The 22,585-nt window shown below is 37.6% G+C and overlaps 1 protein-coding gene across 3 annotated transcripts in view; it reads left to right on the top strand.

Moving 5' to 3' along the window:
* Nucleotides 1-22,585, top strand: part of BAZ1A (bromodomain adjacent to zinc finger domain 1A) — a 64,616-nt gene that overhangs the window by 17,408 nt on the left and 24,623 nt on the right. For all 3 annotated transcript variants that reach the window (XM_038137594.1, XM_038137591.1, XM_038137592.1), the window contains 9 exons: nucleotides 4,358-4,501; nucleotides 10,936-11,037; nucleotides 12,833-12,920; nucleotides 14,498-14,632; nucleotides 15,162-15,264; nucleotides 17,136-17,302; nucleotides 18,140-18,235; nucleotides 20,673-20,811; nucleotides 21,262-21,408. In XM_038137594.1, the coding sequence (XP_037993522.1) occupies nucleotides 4,358-4,501; nucleotides 10,936-11,037; nucleotides 12,833-12,920; nucleotides 14,498-14,632; nucleotides 15,162-15,264; nucleotides 17,136-17,302; nucleotides 18,140-18,235; nucleotides 20,673-20,811; nucleotides 21,262-21,408 (1,121 nt within the window). The remainder of the gene's footprint in view (nucleotides 1-4,357; nucleotides 4,502-10,935; nucleotides 11,038-12,832; nucleotides 12,921-14,497; nucleotides 14,633-15,161; nucleotides 15,265-17,135; nucleotides 17,303-18,139; nucleotides 18,236-20,672; nucleotides 20,812-21,261; nucleotides 21,409-22,585) is intronic.

Below are 22,585 nucleotides of genomic sequence, written 5' to 3'. Positions count from 1 at the left end.
GAGGGGAGCCTGTTGACAAAGCTTTATTGCTTTGTCAGGAACTATTGCTGACTACGGAAACCATTGCACTCACAGGCTCTTGTCCTTCTTGGGCCTTCAACCACCCTGACATCTGCTGGAAAATAGCACAGTGGCCTGGCTGAGTAGGGACCTGATGTTCAAACTAAAGAGAAAGAAGCAAATACACAGACAGATGAAGATTGGACTGACAGGTGACCTGGGAAGAGCAAGGCAAAGCTGGAATTGAACCTTGCAAGGGATGCAAAGAATAACAGGAAGGGCTTTAACACGTGCGTTAACCAGAAAAGGAAGGTCAAAAGGGTGTAACCCCCTGATAAACAGTGCTGGAAAACTGGTCACAATGGATGAGTAGAAGGCTGAGGTAATCAAAAACTTAGTTGCCTTGGTCTTCAATGGCAGCCCCTCATCCCCCACCTCTTGAGTAGATGGACAGCTCTCCATCCTCCTCTGCATTTATCTGTGGTCAGTATTTGTATCTTGCATGTGCCCTAGTTCTCATCCGATCCTTCAGTGAGCTGCTTAAAGTAGGCGATAATGACACAAGCTTACCCAGCGTTTCACATTGGGTTAGGGATTTTTGTTTGTTTGTTTGTTTTTAATGTATCTTATTTTGTTTAGTTGTTTTGTTAGGTAGTTGAATCCAGTTTCATGACAATTAATAAATGAAAGTGATTGCCAGAGCTGCAAAAAGTGAGCACCATGTATGTGGCTGGAAAGAGGAGTGGCAAAGGAAGATCTCCCTATTTGACAGGAGCCATTAAGTCATCTCTGCATCTTGTGGAGCAGCAGCCTAGGCTGAAAGTGCAGTTTGCTTTTGTATACCTTCAACCTACTTCTTCCTTAGAGTTCTGGGAGTGACAAGGTTCTGTCAGACTTTAGTTTTCTGTTGTAGGCTCTTCTAAGCATGTCCCAGAATAGTTTCTGCAGAAGGAGACCGAGTTGGGTTTCCTGAGGAACTGTCCTGTGCCATTCTGTAGTCCCTAGCGCTTGGATTGCTGGAGTTAGTTCTGTTCTTTTGCTTGTGCACCTGACCAGCCCTACGCAACATTCATGGAAATCAATGGAAGTTCTCAGACTTCTTCATTGGAGAGAGAAGATACATTTTAAAAATAAATTATGTTTGTGATACTGAACTCTGGCTTTGTGTTGTAAACTTTGGACTCCTCTTTTGTTCTTTGTTGCTTTGGTTTTTTTAAATGAATAAAGATGAAACCATAAGGCTGAGCATTTGTTGGAGCCCTTACCATAAGAGACCTCCAAGATTTTAGTTTCTGAACCTAACAAAAAATAGATCTGTAAGCATGAGGTCATCCTTTCAATGAGCCAGGAGACCCCAGTGTTGATAACAGCCTGTAGCACAGAAATAGGTAAGCAAAATTGTTTAAAGTAGTGTCTGAGCTAGAGTTGCTGGGACTGTTGTGTGCAAGTTCCTGATGGTTCTATTCTCAATTTATTTTGAAAGCCTTTGGTATTCACTCAGCGTGACTGTAATCCTTATTGTAATTTGAAGAAAGTGCTTCCTGACTGATGGGGATATTTAGGGTACATGTTTATGTACCTTGATGCTGCTGTCTTTTTAGATTGAATTGCCCCCAAATCTTATTTTATGGGAAAGAGTGAGCATGGTTTGACATGAGCTGTGTAAAGATCTTGAAGTATCTTTTTTAGTAAGTAATTCAAGTATATGCTTCATTTAAATGTCATGCTTCAGGTTTCAGCTATGTTGTTTTATGTGCCTTAGATTGTAAAATAAGAGTTTTAGTGAATGAACTCAAGGAATTACTAGGTTATCAAGAAGAGCAGACCACTTGCACTAGAAACAATGTTTTTGCCACTTAGTCCAGGGAATTGGTGCTATTAGCCATGACTTGACTACAGGCTAAAAAAAATAATTCATAGATTATTTCTTTAATGCCAGAAGGAATGGTTGCATCACTGTCTTTAATCTCCTGTCCATCAGTAAGCATTAAGTTGCACAGGATTGTGCTTTTATTGCACCAGGTAATGTGTGTTTCACTTGATTCCTTCCCCAAAGGTTTCTGGTAATGATTTGAATGGCATAGAAGATGGAGTATCACTTCCTTTCCGAGATAGCCTAATCTGTTAGTCATTCTTCCTGCTGAAAAATAAAGGGGAAGGGGGCGGGAGTGGAATGCAGCTGTATTGGGGATTTTGCTGCTTATTGAATCAAGCATATAGAATATGTAATTTCCATTCTTAGATAAAGAGATGTGATGCCCTGTAAATTACGGGGCTGCTGGATGGATGAGCAGGTACAATCAGTGTCGGAAAGCTCGGTGCCTGGGATGCTGTAGTGTTTTCGTGCAGGAGGAGGGCCTGGGCCCTGCGTGCGCGGAAGCCGCTTTGTCCGCGGGCGCCCCGGGTGCCGCGCCCTCTAGTGGTGAGCGCGGGAACTGTCGGAGCGTGTCGGCAGCCTCCGCTGGTTTTCCGTGAGAAATTGTGTGCCTTCATTTCCCCTCACTAGGAAATGTATTGTATAATCTGAAACAAAACTAATTCTACTAAGAAGTCTTTTTTTAGGAGATGATCTTTATTGGATTTTTAAAAACCCAGCCTAATAATTCACTTTCTGTCATGCAGTTGGTTCCGTATTATTTAGTATGTATTTAGTATGAAGAGGTAACGGTGATGTTCCAAATATTGGAAAACCAAGTTACTAATAATAGACTTTACTTAGAGGACTCAGAGTCTGGTTCTGGCCAGGCCTTAATTAGCCTTGTTGGACTTGGATTGACTTTGTGAACAGTCACCAGGTTCTACCTCCGCTATACTTGGACACTCTCGGTTCTTTATACAGAGTCTGTTTAGATTTTTTACAGTTAATAAGCTTGGTCTCCACAGCCAGTTTTGGAAACAAGATAGGCTGCATTGGAATCGCAGGGTGCCTGTGGCCAGCAAGTCCAAGTGGGCTCAGGCTGCTTCTGCGTGCAGGCAGCTCTCGTGTCCCTATGGCTAATGTAAGCATTGGTCATATTGTTGTCTTTAGGAGTATATAAGAATGTAAATAGTTTTGTTGGTTTTTTAAATTAAATTATTTTCATATTTTTTAATAACGTGTTGGAGCATCCTGGACCTCCCTTCCTATTGGAGAGAGCGGCTACAGGGTCTAACTGCATTACTGATCCTTGATAATGTCACAAGAATACTACCTAGGATAATTTAATGTTATTACGTTATTTTAATTCTTTGGGGTTTTCTTTGGCTACCACCATCTTTTCTTTCCCTTTCTGTATCCCCAGTCTTTTCCATGTGTGCAAGTTTTGGGTAGTACTGCCTGCTTGCAGAAAGATGTGTTCAAGAAATATTTTGACATTGCTTCCTTTTTGCCAATGTTCAGTTCAGACAGAAGAACATTTAGAATTTGTCATGGATTTCGTGAGATTTATTTGTTTTTAGCCTAAGTGTGACACCACTAGTTCAAGCCCAGGACTTCATGTATTCTTCATTTTACATATTTCAAGTGGGACTGCTTGGTGCCCTGAGAAGAAAATATTATGTGTTCTTTTCCTCTATGCTTTGAGCTTTTAGTGGTAGAATGTGACAACATCCATTGACTACAGCTGTGAATTTTCATGAATCAGACAAGGCTTTTTGGATGTTAAGCTAAACAATAGGAACCATCGAATTCTAGAAAGGGGTGAAAGTTAGTGGTTAAGAACCAGCTATAGTACAGTTACCCGGCATGAAGTGTTGATTAATTATACTTTTTGATATGTAGTTAATTCTCCCTTTTGTAACTAGCATTCAGGATGGCAAAGGAATAGGCTTGTTTTGTCAATTCAGTGCATGCCAGATGGAGCCTTAATATGTGTCAGCAGATAAATGGGCCATTATTAAGATTAGATGCATAATGATCATTTCAGCCTTGTTTATTTAGGTCATCAACAGTAGTAGAAGATGATCTCTTACAAGTAAAAATACTTCAGGATCCCAAAATCTTTTGCTTTTCTTAGGCTGCTATAAAAATAACGTAGAAGTTTTGCTGTCTAGTTTTAAAGTAGCACATAAGGTTAACTTTTTAGTTTACTTAAATGAGAACTGAAAAAAACCTCACAACCACAAGTAACTTGATTTGTTTTCCTGAGAAGTGAAGCTGAAGGCTGTGTAAGCAGATGAATTTGTCCATTTATTAGATAGTACTTATGAAATGAATATTTTACCTAGTATTTCAGTTCAAGGCTCTTAGTAACTTACTTAGTAGACAGTACAATGTTCAGTTATATATGTGTTCTTAAAATAACATCTGCTACAATTTTAGGCTCCTTGTACTAATGAAAGACTTTTGAGATTAATAAATGTCTGTGTTTTATTGCAGATTGCAGTGTAAGGTTTTGGAAGTCATAGCTCCAGCCCATCACAATGGAATGGCGAATGGCCACACCAGCAGTGCTGATGGGGACACCATTGTCATCAGCGACAGTGACGACTCAGAAACGCACAATAGCTCTGCACAAAACGGGTACATGATACTTTTACTGTATGTCATTCTGACTGGGTGGGAATGAGATTAAAGCCAGATGTGTCAGAGTCTGACTGAAACAAATTACTTGATCTGTATGGATTGTGAGCGTTCAGACAGCTGAAGGTGACAATCTAACGCACCAGAAAACTGCATTATGAAAAGTGCAATACCTGCAGAATAACCATTGTTTATCTCTTTGCAATGACAGTGTTTTTGCTGAGCAATGGTTGAAGAGCTGTGTGTACCTCTTAGTAGTTCTCTGTGCTGGGAAATCTGTGCTGCTGTAGCAGAAAGCGTGTGCTGCATTTCTGCAGTTTGTTATCACCTCACTTCCATCATGGGGCTCAGAGTTGAGATTACTGTATGACAGGAGGACACGCTTTTACTGGAACTCTCTGAAAAGTCTTCTCAGAAACTTCTCGTGTTTGTGGCCAAAAAACCAAAAACATACCAAGCTTTCTTCATTGTGCACGTGTCCATATTAAATATAGCATTGTATTTGATGGATTTGGTTAGGGTGTCAGGTGCAGTGAAACTGTGTGTCTTACCTTGAGGAACTTTCTGTGGTCTGGAGTAGCCTAATAATATTGAATAGGAGATCTTCTTGGTTTTAACTGTGTTGTTTATTGTGTTGGAGTGTCCCTTTACTGAGCAGTAATTGAGCCTATTGTAGCAGTATAATGAGAAGAAAGACTTCTGTGCTTCATAGGCATGATGATGAAGAAAGAGGAGTGTTTGAAGTGGGCCCTAGACTAGGATCTAGCAACATACAGGCTTTGCAGGAACTGTTATTGACTTGAAGATGTCACATGGATACAGGAGTTAATCTTGTTGATTGCTTTATGATGAAGTCATGTCCTGACATGTCTAGAATCACTAGGGTGGAGCTCCTCATTTGGTTAAGAAAATAACATGGGATAAATAATTTTTAAATTTCTTTGTTGTCTCTTGAAGGCAGTGTCTAAATTGTTCATGAAGATGTCCTATGTATTTGAAAAAATAAATGCATTTTCAGTATTCCAAAAGGCATGTGGCATTTGAAAGGAGATTATTCTTGGAATTAGGCAAGTGTGCACAGAGCTTACTGTAGGATTGATCCATTATAGTGCTGTCACTTCCATGCATGCAGAACTGGTGGTAAGACTAAGTCTTGCACTCCCAGTCAGTCTGTGCTTCTCCCCAGCTGATTAGTTATTTTGACAGTGCAGAGAAGGGAGGGAAAATAATTTCTCTCTCTTAGAAGCGGAGTTCTTGTGAGAATATACAGGCTTTTGAAGCAGTGTTCTGTGACATACATAACATTTATGCTGTAAGTTAAATTGCAAACATCTTGTGTCTTTAAAAAGCTTACTGTAAGTTTTAAAGGAGTCTGTTTATAACAAATGTGAGAGTGTAGTAACAGCCATTTTCTAGATCTATTCTGGGTGTATGCAGACTTGAAAGGTATTATTTGCAGTATGTGTAAAAACTATCTGTAAGTAAAGCATTATCATGAATTTTTGTATGCTGGCATATAAAATTCTTTATACCATTGCGCATAACAATGAAATCCCACTGAACTGAATGGTGTTGTTTTGAAGCCCTAATCTTTCAGAGACTATATTTTGCTGTTTATGGAGGGACTTGTATGTGGAGAGTATGGATGTTAGTCACTTTGGGACCAATGTCAAGTTGATATGTGCAGGACAGTTCTGCTTCAGCCTGCACACAAATCTCCAGGTTTTGAGATCCAGTCTTTGTGCAAAGCTGCAGTGCTGTTAAACAATGGTATAGCAGATGCTCAGGGTGTTTGTCAGGGAGGGGGAGGGGAGCACAGCACAGATTGATGGGCCATCTGCAAATATTTTTCCTAAAGAATCTGTAAGGCTAGAGAATTTTAACTGAAAATAGATGTCATTAGAGATCCCAGCCTTTCTGTGACCCTACTCCTCCTGTCAGTGTGGGGCAGAAATAGCTGTGTAGTCTGTACAAATGTTCCTGCTGACCTTTTCTGTTGTGTTCTTCAGTAAAAGTTGGGGTGGTACAGGAAGAAAGGGGCTATGATGCTCTTACTTTCCCTCAGAAAAACAGGCTGCTTTCTAAGGCCTGGCTTACATAGCAAAAGGTAGCAATTTTCTGAGTTCTTAAAACATTTCTGCTATGCCCTGGGAGCCCCTGGTACCATAGGATAGTGGTCACATGGAATAGCAGTGTTCACACCTTAAACTGCTAGACTTTTAAAGGTAAGGTTGAACTCAGCAGCAGCCTGGAGGTTTGAGGGGCTTTTGCTGCCAAATGCATACAATTCAGCTGCAACTTAATTATTCATGTCATTCCTTTTGTCAGGGCTATGAGTAGTGTGAATCATCAAGCGTCATCAGAAATACTAGAAAAAATATTATTGGTTTGCTGGCTGGTTTATGGCAGCAAATTTGGGTGTTTGTTCAGTTTGAATTGAGGATTAATTTTGGGGAAGGGCTAATTGTTTCTGCAAGTTTTGGGATATAAGAGGTAACAGTTTTTGGAAATAATGTCAGTGGAACCTTACCATCCAGGCCTTTTACCATCTTCAAATGAGTTTTTAAATTTTTTTGGAGAAAAATATTATGACCTGGGTATGTCAAATTGTGGGCATAGCTTGTCATTAAAGCTATAGAATATCTTCAGTACAGTAAATCTTTCTTTATCTGTAATTCTTACCTTTCCTTTCTTGCACTCTCATTCCTACATTGCTTGAATCCAAGAATAATGATGATGGGTAGTCCTCTTTATGTTATAAGGAAAAACCAAAGTACCTGGACCAAAAGCACCTTAAAATCTTCACCAAAAAGTTAAAAGTCAGGATTTTGTTGCACAGTGCTGTTGTCTTGTCCCCAGAATGTTGTTCTTAACAATCTTCAGGTTCCTCTGTTTTGTTGTTGAAAATATTGCAGAAAGTATTTGCAGTTCCAGATGGGCAGTTGTTGTTATTGCTCAGTACAGAGTTCCTTGTCAGTGGCAACCTTCAAAGATGTGCAGAGGCAGCCTTGCCATGGGGATCAGTTTACTGACAGGTTACCTCTGTGTAGGGCTTGCACTGGAGCACGATGAGACCATAAACAATTGTGTTATTTACCTAACATTCTTCAAGGGAGTTTTTTTTCATTCCCAAATTTAGTAAAAGAGAAGAAGAAAAGCCACTGCCTTTTTCTGGAAAAGTGGGACAGCAGTCATTTTAGTACTTCAGGACAGCATTCCGGATCCTCCAACTCCTCAGTATTTTTCGATGCAATTTTTTGATTTCTGTTAAATTCAGTAAGATACAGGTAGCTGTGGCAAGACTCAGACCAGATGGTGCAGATAGGTGCCCTGAACAAGGTAATTCAGGAGGATAAGTTTGAAGGAGCAGGGTTTATTTAGCCTGGAGAAAAAGAGGCTCAGGGGGGACCTTAGCACTCCCTACAACCACCTGAAACGAGGGTGTAGTTGGTCTCTTCTCCCAAGTAGCAAGTGACAGGATGAGAAGTGGCCTCAAATTGTGCCAGGGAAGGTTTATATTGGATAATAGGAAAAATTTCTCCACTGAAACATCAGGCATTGGAATAGGTTGCCCAGGGATGTCATGAAATCACCATCCCTGGCAGTGTTCAGAAGGCCATGTGGATGTGGCACTTGAAGATGTGATTTAGTAATGAGCACGGTGGGGCCAGGTTGGTAGTTGGACTCATGATTCTATGGTTCTAAGGTCTCAGAGGTTACTTGGTATTGTTCCCGTAGTACTGTGCTGTCAGAATGTAGCATAGCTGCAGTGTGAGAAGAAATTTATGTTCAGGTCATGTGGGCACCATGCCAAAGTAATTGAAGGTCTGATGAGATTATTACCTGTCAGTGGTTCAGTATAACCTTTTTAAAAATGCAAGATTCTGACACAAGTACTAACCACATTCACTTGAGTGCAGTAGAAACTAGTGTGATGTGAGTGAGTCAGATGTAGTTTTTACCTGGTAAGTTACAAAATACTCTGTATTTTTCCCTCTGGATTTGGTTGTGTGTCGGAGCTGTGCTGTGAAGATTTTTTGTAAGGGATCTCTGCTGTGAAATGGATCTAACCCTTGCTACCGCTAATGTGTTTTATATAATGCTTTACAAAATAAAATATAAACAAAAATAATATTTTTATGCTAAAGCTGCTAGATATCTATATAATTTTTAAAGCTTGCTTTGTGTATTGAATGACCTTTTTCTTCCTCTTTTGCACTAAGCAAAATTTTTACTCTGAATTTGGAGGAGGATATCAGGAATATATTTACTTCTTTGGATAATAACTGGAAACTCAGAAACTAAGCAGAAAAAATTTAGTGTGTTTTGAAATTACATTTGGGCTATTATATATGATCCAATGAAGTTGAAAAATATTTACATGAACTAAGAAGAAAAGATTAATGATAAAGAAGTAAAAATTTGATTGTTCTTTGGGCCCTGAATTTGACAGTATTGAAGCTTAGAATCTATTCAAAGTGTATAAATAAGCTGATATACTTTTGGCTTAATATTGGTGCTCTAATGCCTTTTATTTTGTATCTGAACATTGTCTGTTTGGGCCATTCTTCAGCTTACTGGACCAAAGGCCTAGAAAGGCAGTGGTGTGTGATGAGATTCAAGTTTGTCTTTCATACTATCCAAAAATTCCTGGGGACAGCCTTCATTACTTTAGCTTTCCTGTCTTGAGACTGAAGGTGGTCATGGAACACCAAGTCATGGTATGACCAGAATATGAAGGTTCTTTTAACAAACTTATGTAAAGATGTTAAAACCTTGCCAGTGGATATACTGGGTTATAGCTGATCTCTGTTTTGCTAATATGAATAGCTTGCCCAGCTATATATATTTCTACAAAATAAATGTAACTTTTTTGTTGTATTTCTTAAAGTGTGTTTGGTCTGAGTGACTCAGCTTTAGACTTCAGCTGTGATGTGCATGAAGTATTGTGCAAGACACTGCGTGCATGTCACAGCACTTATCTGTAGGTCTAGTAGATGTGTTGCCGTTTCCAAGTCTGTCTTTTTTTGTCAGTCCATTTATTATTAACTATGCTGATAATTTATTCATTATAAACTATTTTTCTTGGGAACTTTGCAAGTTAATCTCATCTGAAATGACAGTAATGGTCAGTAAGTACTGTTTCATTTAATCTGTAATTAATAATGTATTTATTAGACATTGGAAGGTTAAGATTTCTTGTATTTCTCTTTCACAGAGTTAGTGGGGAAAAACAAGAATTGTAGCAAATTTTATTTTCAGCAGCATTGCAAAGTACAGTTCTCAACATCTTGTGCATGTTTTTCACAAGGCTAAAGAACAGCAAGTGATGTACTGGTTTGTTTTGTCAAACTCCACCTGAAAGCATTTTGTAAATGCTCTAAGGACTGACAATGATGAAATGCATAGTTTTAAATCTCCTAGTTCATCTACATAGCTGCTTCAACTTTACTTCTGGATGAAATAAGATGATGGCTGAATTCTTCCTGATAAAGCAGTACAAGCCTTGATTACAAATTGTCACCTCAGGAGAAGTTAGTTCTGTTGTTTAATGCCCAAATGCAACATTATTTAAATAAATCTTACTAGTTTAGCTCTATTCATAAATACACTACTCTTCTTAAAAGTATATTGTCTATGGCAAAACCCCTCTCTTTCTAGAAAAGGAGTGAATTTTGGAAGCACACCAGACCTGGGTGTTATCCACCTAGGAAGAGGTGTAACAAAACAGTTAATGTTATGTTAAAACTGAAGAAATATTTTCCATAAGGGGGGAAAACATCTTGGTCTCTGTACCTGTAAAAGGGAAGTGCACTTTGGCTAATAAAGCATGTAACCTGATGAGCATTTATTTTGGAGTGCAGATATGTTATGGTTTCTGTTACTTCCTGTTATTTTATGCTGTTGGTAAAGTGTTTGATTTGTTTTTTTTTCTAAAGTGTTATTTTGGCAAAATATTTTAAGTGTTTTTTACTTGTTTTGCAACGCAACTGGTAGATCAAGGGCTATTGGTTTTATTAATTTTATTTATTTATGTGTTTTGGACTTCTTTCTCATCATCTTTTTCTCCTTTTTCCTGCCTTCCTGTTGCCATCATGAGTACATAGAGTATTAAGGAGACAATTTTCTGAAATGTAGGGATGGATCATTACTTGTCTCTCTTTCTTCCTTCCCTTCTTATCTTCCATTTCCTTGCTAAGAAAACATCCCCCATTGTTCTTCCTGTTCCTTGCAGGAATTGGTTTTAATGCAGATTTCAATATAGTAGCAGAAAAGTTGGCATAAATTAATAGGCCCTGTTTGGTACTGGTGGAGGTTACAAGCTAGGTATTTTCAAGAAGTCCATTGTATAGGCATATAAATATATTAAATGTGTAAAATATGAGGCTGATGATGTGTGAATGTAAACTTTTAATTTTTTTTTTTTCCCCCAGGGAGAAGAAAGCCATAATTGATCCTTCTTTGTTCAAATACAAAGTCCAACCTATTAAAAAACACCTATATGAAGCTGTTATTGTTAAAGCATCTCAACTAAGGTAAAAATTAGTATGTGGAAGTTAAAATTATACTTTGTAACTGTGAATTGTGTAAGATTTTTTGATATAACAAGCCATTTTAAAACAATGTTAGAGCTGTTAATTAAAAGCACTGGAACAAAATACTGTAATACAGACATTCTGTATCAAGGATTCCAAGCTTTGCTAGCATTAACACAGGTACCAACTCCTTGCAGGTCTCTGCTTTCATTGGCACACAGATGAGACCTGCTGCTGTTGTCTGCAGAAATCGGATTAGTTACCCAGTGTGCAGCGAGCCAGTAATTACACACTCGAGAGAGACAGAGGTTATTTATTTCAGAGATGCACAAGCCTAGGTGATCAGTGGTATTCCATAAATCAAGCGTGTTTTAGCAAGCAAAAGAATGTGTGTTCATTGGCCACAAGTTACATAAGTTCTCTTACTAATTACTATTCTGTTTTCTATTGGTTAATGATTCCAATTAATTGATTAATTACTGTATCTTATGGTAATTAGTCCACTTGCTCAGTCTTTCTCTTTTGAATCAGTGAGTTTCTTGTGTCAGTGGTCCTGAGTTGGTGGCCACAGATTTCCTCCTGCAGAATTACCTTTTACCCAGTTGGAGCTGGTTTGGTACAGTTGCTTGGTTGGGTTTCCTTACCCTGGGAATTCTGCTAGGTGTCTTTGTGACCCCTAAATTCTGTGTTCTTTGTGACCACTGTCAGTGGGCATTCTTATTACCAAGCTTTGTTAACCTCCCTGCAGGTCTGAGACTACTGAAGCATGTCCAGCCCTAAACTTTAACAGGGCAATTCTACCAACAAATAATTTATTTTTCTTACACCTGGACATCACTTATAGTAGCTAACAACAAAGCTCTCTGTTTCATGCATTAAATTTCCCTTTGTGTTGATGAGGCTTGAAAGTATCCAAAGATCAAACATCAAAGAACATCCTTTCTTTAGAAAAGTTTTATATATTCCACATTTTGCGAGATTGTGACTTCTGATACCTTGGCTACTGTTGTGATTGATGGAGTAGATGGAAAAGAGTTTGAGAACTCTAATAACAATAATAATGAAGTATTGGTGTTGTGAGCACTCTGGTAGCATTGCTGGTTTGTAATGTTGGAGCAGACACTGGCAATCAGATTGATTTAAAATAGAAAGGTGTAAAGGTTTTACTTCTTAAATAGCAAATTTGTCTCAAATTTAGTTAAAATATATGGTTAGAGTAGATTGTGCATCAAAACTTTACTTCCCATGAAGTAATGCAGGTTCCCTGGAATGCCAGGAGCCAGTAGAGTGCACACTGTCCTGTAGAAAGAAGTGGCATAGCTTGACTGAGAAGTGTGTGAATTCACCTTGTCACTTGTTGGCTTGCCTCCTTGCTTGAGAGATGTGAATGCTGCTTTCCTGCTGTCCCTGTTTGTTTGTTGTCCTCCCTCTCTTCTGACACAATCAGACTTGAGTTTTATTTAGGAATTTTAAGAAGTATTTGGAAGATCTACCATGGATCAAAAGGATGTTTATAAAAGAGGACATAACAGAATCTTCAAAATAAAAATTGCAGATGCATAAACCAACTGTTTATGTACTACTTGTGTTTTGTTTTATTCATAAGGAAAATTTTAATTCAGTTGGGCTTTCAAAGAATGGTTGTTAATTACAGTAGTAAGGGTGTTATTTATAATTAAGAAAATAAGAAAAAGGTCAATCATATGGTCAATCACATGTATTCTTGCACATACTTTTGCTATACTTAAATGCTAATTAAAGATGTTGATAATACTACCTTTCTTTCCTAATACAGCCGGAGGAAACATCTCTTTTCTCGTGATAGACTTAAACTTTTTCTGAAACAACACTGTGAACCACATGATGGAGTAATTAAAGCTAAGGTAAGCCAGAAGAAATAATTTATGGAATAGAATATTGACACTGTTTAGTATTTTTTTTGCTCTTCTCTACTAGCTGCTCAGAGCTCCTTTTAAATGCTACATCAAATTTAGCTTTTTGTAAGTATAATATACTTTTGATTAGTCTAGCACATGAATTGTTTTCATTCTTCAGGGTATGCAGCAGATACTTCTAAGTTGAATAAAAATGAACTGGTTTTGTGTTGGTACAGTAAACCAGTATTATTCTGTTCTGATTCTTTTGGCTGGAAAATATTTTATAATAGATTGAATTCAGTCTCCATATCTTCAGTGAGACAGGTACCAGAGTTTAGGTGGCTGGAATGGGTTTTTGATAAGGCCTTGGATTTTGATTGTGCATGTGTTTGTAATCTTAGATATATGGTGATACTTAGAATAACTCAGACTAAAGTTCACATCTTAGTGGGCACCAGATGACTGAGAATTTGAGCAGCTTTTCCCACAAGGCAGCAATTTCCCTTGCCTTTCTTGCTGAACCACAAGAGATCCTGGACTCCTTCACTGTGTATTGCAGCCTTGACCCTGAAATCCTTGCTATCTTCTTGTTTTTAGAAAGTAGCAGGGATTTTTATTATGTCTGTTATTTTTTCATACAGCTGTGTAACTGCTCATTCTGCACAGGAAGGCTGAGAGAGAGGAGAGCCAGTGAGAGTCTTGCCTCTGAAAGTTGTGGGAAATAACAAAGGCAATGAATTTCTAAATAAATTTGTAATTGTAAGAGTCTATCTCTTCTAAAGAAATGGAAATAGAAGAAAATAGAGCAGAAAGGGATAAACCACCCGATTCCTTAGACATGTTAGGGGTCATTTTGACCCAGTTCACAGTAACACATTAAGGACTAGTGATCTATTAGTGATGCTTTCTGGAGCCTCAGGAAAATGTTATATTCTGTATATGCTTATTTGTCATCTTGTCTTTATTTGGGCTTTCTGTGGAGCGTCGTCTTCTCCTCTTGCTGATTGACTTGCATTTCAGTTATGTGAACATGGTCTGTTTGGAATGTCTCCTTTGTATCCCCATCTGTATTGTCCAATAAGGGCAGATTTCATGAGGTCATCAGGTTGAGAAAGTAGACCTGAAAAGAACCTTTGACAATTTGGGAAAATCTTCCTCTAGAAAAACGTACCTGTGTAATAGAGAATTATATAACTCTTCAATAAGTTAAGTTTCTTCTTTCATCTGTCAAAATTTATTCTTGACACACTTCAGTAATGTGCTAGGAAGACACTGATGAGCTATGTTTGCTGAAAGGCATATAAAGAAACGACATCTTACCAAATGAAGCCTAATTCTAGTTTCAGATATGTGCTGCATACATTATTGTCATTATCCACTTGGTAGATTTACTCTTCACTTACACTATTTCAGAGCTTTATTTCTTATCCTCAGCTAAGTAGTTGTGGATATGGTTGCTCTTATTGTCTCCTTTTGTGAATTAATGATTGATTAATTAGCTTATATTTAGATTATTTAGCTTATATTTATAAAAAAAGATAAGAATTTCACCATGAATATCTATTTTCATCTTTCTTACTAAGGCAACATCAATTGAAAAATATAATCTAGCAGAACAAAACTTCTCCTATTTCTTTCCTGATGAACCACCCACATTTATCTTCAGTCCTGCAAGCAGACGCCGAGGGCGACCTCCGAAGAGGGCATCTGCAAGTCTTGTAAGTAATAACATTTTTAATCCCAGATGAAAACACATCAGCATAGTCTATGAAGTTCTTCTATTTGTCAGAGTTTTCATATCATTTGAAATACAGGGTTGACATTGTGCTTCTTTTATTTTGAGGGCAATTGGGATATATTCCACATTTGCTCTTAAAGTAATTGCTTTATAGTTAAGCTGGTAAAAGAGATCATAATTGATATGTTATCATCTTATTTTTGTTATTATTTCTGGGATCCCATCAAGAAACTAGTTTCTTAGTGTGTTCTGATGACAGAGTACTTTTCCATTCTGGGATTAATAAATAATTTACTAAAAAGTTTTAATTTGAACTCTCAGATAAAATTATGTCACTTGCCCTCAGATACAGATATGTCACTTGCCTGTATTTAAACACTGAGACTCTTAGTCACTATACTACTTCATTATGTTCTACAGAACAGTTGAAAAATTGGGAATATCTTTTGCTGGTCATTTCACTGTCGTTATTATGCTCTTTTCTTTTCCCTCTCCAAATTCTCTGTCAGGAGGACAATATTAAACCTAAACAAAACACCCCAGGAAACAAAAGTAAAGTATCAAGGGAAAGGGCAAGGTTCCAGAAGCAAAAAGAAGATGTGCAGGCCATAGGTAAGTTGGAGTTTACTCACATGACCAGTAAAACTAGTTTTTGCAGATTTGAGAGCAGGCCATAATTAGGGTATTTTTGGGGTTGTACCTTTCAAAGGGAAAATGTATTACGAGTGTACTGCCACACCACTATAGCCAAGTGCTCTTTTCAATAGTTAGCGTGCTTGTTTCCTGTTTTTTGGGGTTTTTTTTCCGTGTTAGTTGACTAAATTGGGGAAATGTAGGAAGCCTGTGGCCCAGCAGTGTTGATTTCTCTCTCAGATAAATAAAGAGCTAAATAATTTTTTGTAGAAGCTTGGATGGTGAAGTCATGTGTAAATTTTACCAGCTGAAGGTATATCAAAGCGTGAATGTGTAACACAAATCCGTTAGTTTTTCCATTTCTGCGTTTTACTCATACAACAATCTCAAAATTCAAAAGAACTGAAAGATATTATGAATTTTTTTGGTTTAAAAGATTCAGAGATTTTTAGTTTGGACTGATTGAATTATTTTGGCTTAGTTGTAACCTTTTCCTGATCAATTTAAATTTGATTTCAATGAAGTAAGGGGACCCATATGCCTTTTGTTTGGATTTAACTAGGTAAATTGGTATGTCTTCTTGAGGACCAAGGTCAGACAAGGAGATATTTTTCTGGATTGTAAGGATTCTCCTTCCTAAGGAAAGGCTTTCGTCTGTGGAAGTATTTCAGTGAACTTCTGGTTCTGCTTTGGGCCTTTCCTTTATAGGAGGTGGGGACACTAGAATTTCATGGGTTCTATTGAACTAGTGTGTCCACACTCCTGCGCAACAAGCATCTATTTGTTCTCATGCTGGGAATGACAGCACAGACCAAGGTAGCAGCTAATCAGCATCAAATGCTTCCCCTCTTGTGTGGACAGCAACTGCAGCTTCTAAAAGGGTAGTTAAGACACATTTTCACATTGTGAAAAGGTAGCAAAATACCAAATACCTTGAAGAATTAACCTTCTCAGTGTGTTGAAGACCCCGAGGATCAGCTTCACTGCATCTGTTAGCCAAATGCATATATTGCTGCTATGTGCACTAGCTATCTGTAGAAGGAACCTAGGCCATTTTCAGAGTGTTATAGGAAAATGTAATAGAAGTTTTTCTTGTTAGTACTATCCACTTGGTAAGAAGGAGGATCTTTTTTCATTTCATTCCATTCCCATATGATTCTAGCTTTCCTGTTTATTCAGTTAAAACAGTAAGACTCCCCGTTTATTTGTTAGCCTGTGTGTGGGCTGATGGGCACTGTCTGCCCACAGAAAGTGGAAATTTGTATCCTGTTGTTCTTCTACACATGACTGCGAAGAAATCTGCATCTCTTCAGGCAGTATCATTTCAAGTTCAGCTTAAAATGTGTAACTGAAGTAAAATTCGAGCAAAACACACTGAAATACTACATAGGTTTCAAATGTATTGACTTCAGTAATTCAGTAAGAACTAAATATTTAAAGATCACTTACTTAAAGGTTTTTACTGTCACAGATATTTCATAGTTGTGTGCCACGCCTGGTTGTGACACGCTTTTATTAACCAGTCATTACTAAATATGTTGCTGTAATTATATGTTAGAATCAGTTCTCGTCTTTATATGTCAATTGATAGAAACCAATAAACAAGTAATAACCTTCTGTATACTCATAAAACCAGATATATTTAACTTTATTACCTGTTGACAACCTCGTAAAACATGTCTAATACATAGGCTTGAAACTCTGATTCTGTAAAGAACTTCCAAGTGTTTGAATTTCTGGTTGATGTGGAAACAATTCAGTTTTCATAACCATAATACAGTCTATTTATTGGTTAAAACTAACATTTTACAAAAGAAAAAATAACTCAGGTTTGTCGTTTTCCTTTATAGCTTTTGAAAAAGCTAAATTGAAACAAGAGAAGGCAAATGCTATGGAAGCTAGGAAAAAGGAGAAAGAAGATAAGGAAAAGAAGAGAGAAGAATTAAAGAAAATTGTGGAAGAAGAAAGGATGAAAAAGAAAGAAGAGAAAGAGAGACTCAAAATAGAAAAGGAAAAAGTAATGCTTTTGAAGTATATGTGTTTCATATAGGAGCAGAATAATGGCTTTCTAGTATAATGGAACAGTACAATGGCTTTTTGTTTCTTAGTCTCTGTTTGAAGTTATTTTCCATTAATAATTTTCAGTTTCTTGAAATGCACTTTAGAAAAAGAGGCAGTTACAAGATTTGATGATGGATTGTATTTCTGGTTAACATTCTCTATAGTTTTAGTTTACCAAAAGTTCATTTTGAATTTGAACTTAGTTCTGAAGTTATATGGTGGGTTTAGGGTTTGGTTTGGGTTTTTTTTGCCAATAATGCATAAAACCATTTGATTTAATGGTTTTCTTCTCTTTGAAGAATCTGTTCTGCATCAGATTGACAGCATATCTAATGGTTGTGGGTTTCTGTGTGGATTCTTTTTGGATGTAAATTGCTAAATAACTTTTTTGTCTAAATGAAAGTTGAATATGAAGGAATTATAGATTCCACTATATTTTACCACAGCCACAATCATTGTGGTTGAATGGATGTTGTAGATGGTCTTTTTTGAGGCAAAGTTCATAAATGCTGTCTAATTTTTGATATTTTTTTTTCTTTAGCCACTGCCATTAAAAAGAAAACAAAACCCCAAACCCCCCCTCAAAAAAAGCAACAACTAATCCAGCAACGTGTCACCTCATTTAAATATTTTTGCCAGTATCATGTTATACTATAACATGAATAGATGACTTCATTCTAATTAAATGTGATGATTTACTTTTCAGTAAGATTGAGTAGTAAATGGTGCAGTTTTAGAAATTGCAGTAAGGCCATGTAACAATATTTATATGCAATTGTGACTGTTCTTTCAGGAAAGAGAGAAGCTACGTGAGGAAAAAAGAAAATATGTGGAATACCTGAAACAGTGGAGTAAGCCTAGAGAAGATATGGAGTGTGATGACCTTAAGGTATGATTGAATTTGGAATAGCTGAAGATTGTAGTTTGCAGGGTCCCCAGATGGATTTGATTCCCTAATGCAGGGACAAATCTAGATCTGATTGGAATGCTAGAGGCTGTGAGTCGCCTGCAGTGTGTAATACATATTTCCCAGTGGCAGTGCTAATGAGATCATCTGCATCTGCATTTTCAACCTCCAGAAAAGCTTTATAGGCTGTGCTCAGTCTACAGTGGAGTATGTTCAATGTTCTGACATCACTGAGTGAGGGGTATCGAGTATACCTGATTTTTCTGTGAAGTATACAAAATGAGCTCACGTACAAAAATGTGAGTTATGTAAAAGATTTGGGTAATGAAAAAACTAGACTTTTGGCTGCAAAAGTTTGAAAGGACATTGGTTTGTTACTTCCTGAGGCGTTCTTTATTTTAAACTGTAGCAATATACTATATATATATCACGTTTAATGAGCATCTTTCATAGTGATAGTGGAAACCTGTAGAAAGTAACAAGAATTTGTTTCTCAAAGAACTTAGGTTTCACACAAGAGTATAGTGTGGCTGTACAAAACAGAAGATTTTCTAGTGTTATACATTTATGTACACTTTACTGGGATTCATTTTGGCAGGGGATAGCAAAAGGAGGCAAATAGTCAGAAACACAAGGATGAGAGTGTGAGGTACACAGGGAATTGTAACAAGTGCAAAGAGAGCAAGTGGAAATAAAGGAGAGTGTTAAATGAATTCAAGTGAAAGCACTGACTGGGAGGAATGTGAGAGCTGAACATGTTTGCAAGGAGAGCTGTATGGCCATTGAAGATGGGAGTGAAAACTCCTAGCTATATAGAAAGGGGAAAAAAGCTGAAGAAAGGGGGAAAGGCCATTGCTGAGAGGAGAGCAAGCTGTGAATACAGTGCTGCTGTATTTCTACTGGAAAGAAAAAAGGAGGGGTGGAAAAGGAGTGTCATCACTACACTGAGACTCTGCTGCTCTACTTACCCCACTCTGTGCTTGGTGCAGCTTCCCCTGGAGTACTGTGTGAGTTTTTGGTCACTGCATATAACAAAGACATTATTAAGCTATTAGAGAGTGTCCAAAGGAGGGAAAAAAGGATGGTGAAGGGCCTGGAGGAGAAGCCGTATGAGGAGTGGCTGAGATCACTTGGTCTGTTCAGCCTGGAGGAGACTGAGGGGACCCCTCATCACAGTCTACAGCATCCTTGTGAGAGGAAGAGGAGGGGCAGGCACTGATATCTTCTCTGTGGTGACAGTGACAGGACCCAAGGAAATGGCCTGAAGCTGTGCCAGGGGAGGGTTACGTTGGATATTAGAAAAAGTTTCTTCACCCGGAGGGTGGTTGGGCACTGGAACAGGCTTCCAAGGGAAGTGGTCAAAGCACCAAGTCTGATGGAGTTCAAGAACCTTTTGGACAATGCTCTCAGGCACAGGGTGGTTCACCTGGATGGTTCTGTGCAGGGCCAGGAGTTGGAATTGAAGGTCCTTGTGGTTCCCTTGCAACTTAAAATAACCTGTTATTTTGTGATTGTGTGAATTGACAAGAATATAAATAAAGATGAGTTTAGGTGGGGACTTATGAAAAGATTCCCATCTCTGGAAATTTATGAAATATCTTACTGTGTTCTTTTGAAGCATAGTATTCAGCTTTCTTCTTTTTAATATTTGTGAACTACCACATTTGTGGAAAATAGACATCATTCTGAATATTATTCAACTATATGTGCTAAGAAACAGTAAATTAAAACAAATCTTGAAGGATCACTTGAAGATAGATAGTCATTTAAAAATCAAACTTGATGTTAGGTGCTGTATCTGTGGTTTGGAGGTGGTGTCTCTGTTAAGTGGTCTTGTTATATGGTTACATTGGCTCCCTTTAATGTCTTCAGCTACCATAAATGCCTTACAAATGCAAAAAACCCAGTGCCAGAACACACAGTTGTTAGACATGATCTTGCATATCCTAGTATTAGTAGGGTGCATTTTATGTGAACATATTAGGGTTTTGGTTTGCTTGTCTTCGCAAGCAATCATGAGTAACTTTTGAGAGTGTTTTTATTTTTTGCTTGTTCAGACAGTTCAGGAAACTGAAATTCAAAACTCTTGTGAATATAAAATAATACAGGTATAAAAGAAAAAGCTTGACAGCCAATGTTTTTAACTTGTAGTGTGATTAACTTCATTTAATAAAGATACAAACTTCATGGACATGAGTAAACTTCTTTCTCAAAAATTTTGCGTTCAAGTTGCATGCTCTTTGGTTTCCAAAGTTAGTACTATCACCAGTGTTACCATGATAACTGTGGGACTCATTTTAGTAAAATGCAGAGAAACTCAACTAATACATTCCTTAGAATAATAGTCTGTTTGGTTTTAATGACTTGTGAACTTTGCACAAACCAAATACTGTATTAAGTGGTCCCATTTGGTTTGCAGGAACTTCCCATTCCAGTGCCAGTGAAGACGAGACTTCCTCCTGAGATCTTTGGTGATGCTCTGATGGTTTTGGAGTTTTTACATGCTTTTGGGGAACTTTTTGATCTTCAAGATGAATTTCCTGAAGGAGTGACTTTAGGCAAGTTGTGGCTTACGTGGCAAGGTGCCCCACTTTGGTGGTTTCCCTTCTACCAAGCAACCAAACATCTTAAGTGCGCACAAGTACCACTGCTACAGAATTTTCCGTGTGGCTCTAATCTGTCAGTGCTAACACATGCATAATAATCCAGTTTTCAGTTCACAGTCAACTCCAAGTGACTTGTAAAATCCAAATTAGTTTTGGTGTACAAGTTGTTATTCTGCTTATCAAAAGTTCTACTTGTACTTTTTTCTTGTAGTTCTGTATTAAGAAAACAATGTTTGGTCAGCACTTTTTCTGGCACCATCACTCTAGGAATATATGCAGTAAATTCTGGAAACGTAATTTAATTATCATACCTGAAGGAAAAGAAAATGTTTTCATTCTTCAGTACATAATTTTTTTTCCAACTTTGCGGCAAAAGTGACGCTTCTTAAACTTTATTCACAGAGGTTTTAGAGGAAGCTCTTGTAGGAAATGACACTGAAGGCCCACTATGTGAATTGCTGTTTTTCTTCCTGACTGCCATCTTTCAGGCAATGGCCGAAGAGGAAGAGGAAGTGGCCAAAGAGCAAATAGCTGATGCTGAGACCAAAGGTCAGATCTTTAATTTTACTGCTGAAAAGCTGAAGTTGCACTGGAATTAACTTTAAGCTGCATGATTTATGGCACTCTTTTGTTTAACCTTGTCTTATTATGCATGGATATTGTATGTAAATGGGCTTGGTTTTTCTCTTTTATCTGAAATTAAAGCCTTAAATTGGGCATGGACCACAGGGTCTGGGGGGAATAGAGAAAAAGGAAGCTCATTGTTACTATGATTGTATCCAGCAAAGCATAATAAGCTTTTAACAGCATTGCTTGTGTTTTGGAGGTGCAGGAAGCATCTTTACCTTCCTCCTCTTCCTCCAGCACTGTTACATGTTTCTCCTGAGGGTCAGGAAACCAGTCATTTTCCTAAGTCTTCTCAAAGATATCTGTATTTATAAAAAAATCTGTATCTAACTAGATTAAAAACTACAACTCCCCAGCACAACTGTAATGGAGAATTGAAATATTCATTATCCTTCAAGGCTTGAAGTTATGCATCCACAGCTCCTGGATACTACCATGCGTGTTCTTTCACTAAAGACTCTCACAGTCACTCTGACTTTGGTCTTTGCTCTAAAGCTGATGTTGTCCCCGTTTTTAGAGGCATTCAGTGTATGCTAACCAGAAGGAAGTGTATACTGATCAGAACAAAGTTCAGGCTTTGTTACAAATTTGTGGTCCTGTGTTTATGGACTGCCAAATTTGCTGACTAAAGGAGAAGCTTTGGCCCATTCTATTAGCCTTTATTTCATTAGAGGTAGGTATGTAAGAACACTCCCTCTTTGAGGTCAAGTGAACTCCATGGTGCCCCTCCAAGCCAGGTGTGTGAGTTAAACAAAAGTTCCTTAAATTCCTCCCTTGAAGATAGTTTCTTTTCATGCTTAAGATTGATGTCCAGTCTAAAATTATCTTTATGTAAACCATGGGCACTGTCTTCAATATCAGTGGCTGCTCTTTTTAATTGAATAGAGATTTGAGACGATGTTAATAAATTTAGACTGTATTTTAATTTCTGTTGAATTTAGCTGTTAAACTGTATTTTAACAACTGAAGAGTATTGCCTTGGCAATACAAACAAGGATTATCAGGTAATAATGGAATAGTTGATTCGAGTCTATATTATTCGTATGGCTGATCAGAAAAAAACATAATTTGACATAATGGGGCTGACAATTGCAATAGT

The sequence above is a fragment of the Motacilla alba genome, chromosome 5 (genome assembly GCF_015832195.1).
Source record: "Motacilla alba alba isolate MOTALB_02 chromosome 5, Motacilla_alba_V1.0_pri, whole genome shotgun sequence".
NCBI lineage: Eukaryota > Metazoa > Chordata > Aves > Passeriformes > Motacillidae > Motacilla > Motacilla alba.
This window is presented reverse-complemented; position numbering and strand designations above follow the sequence as displayed.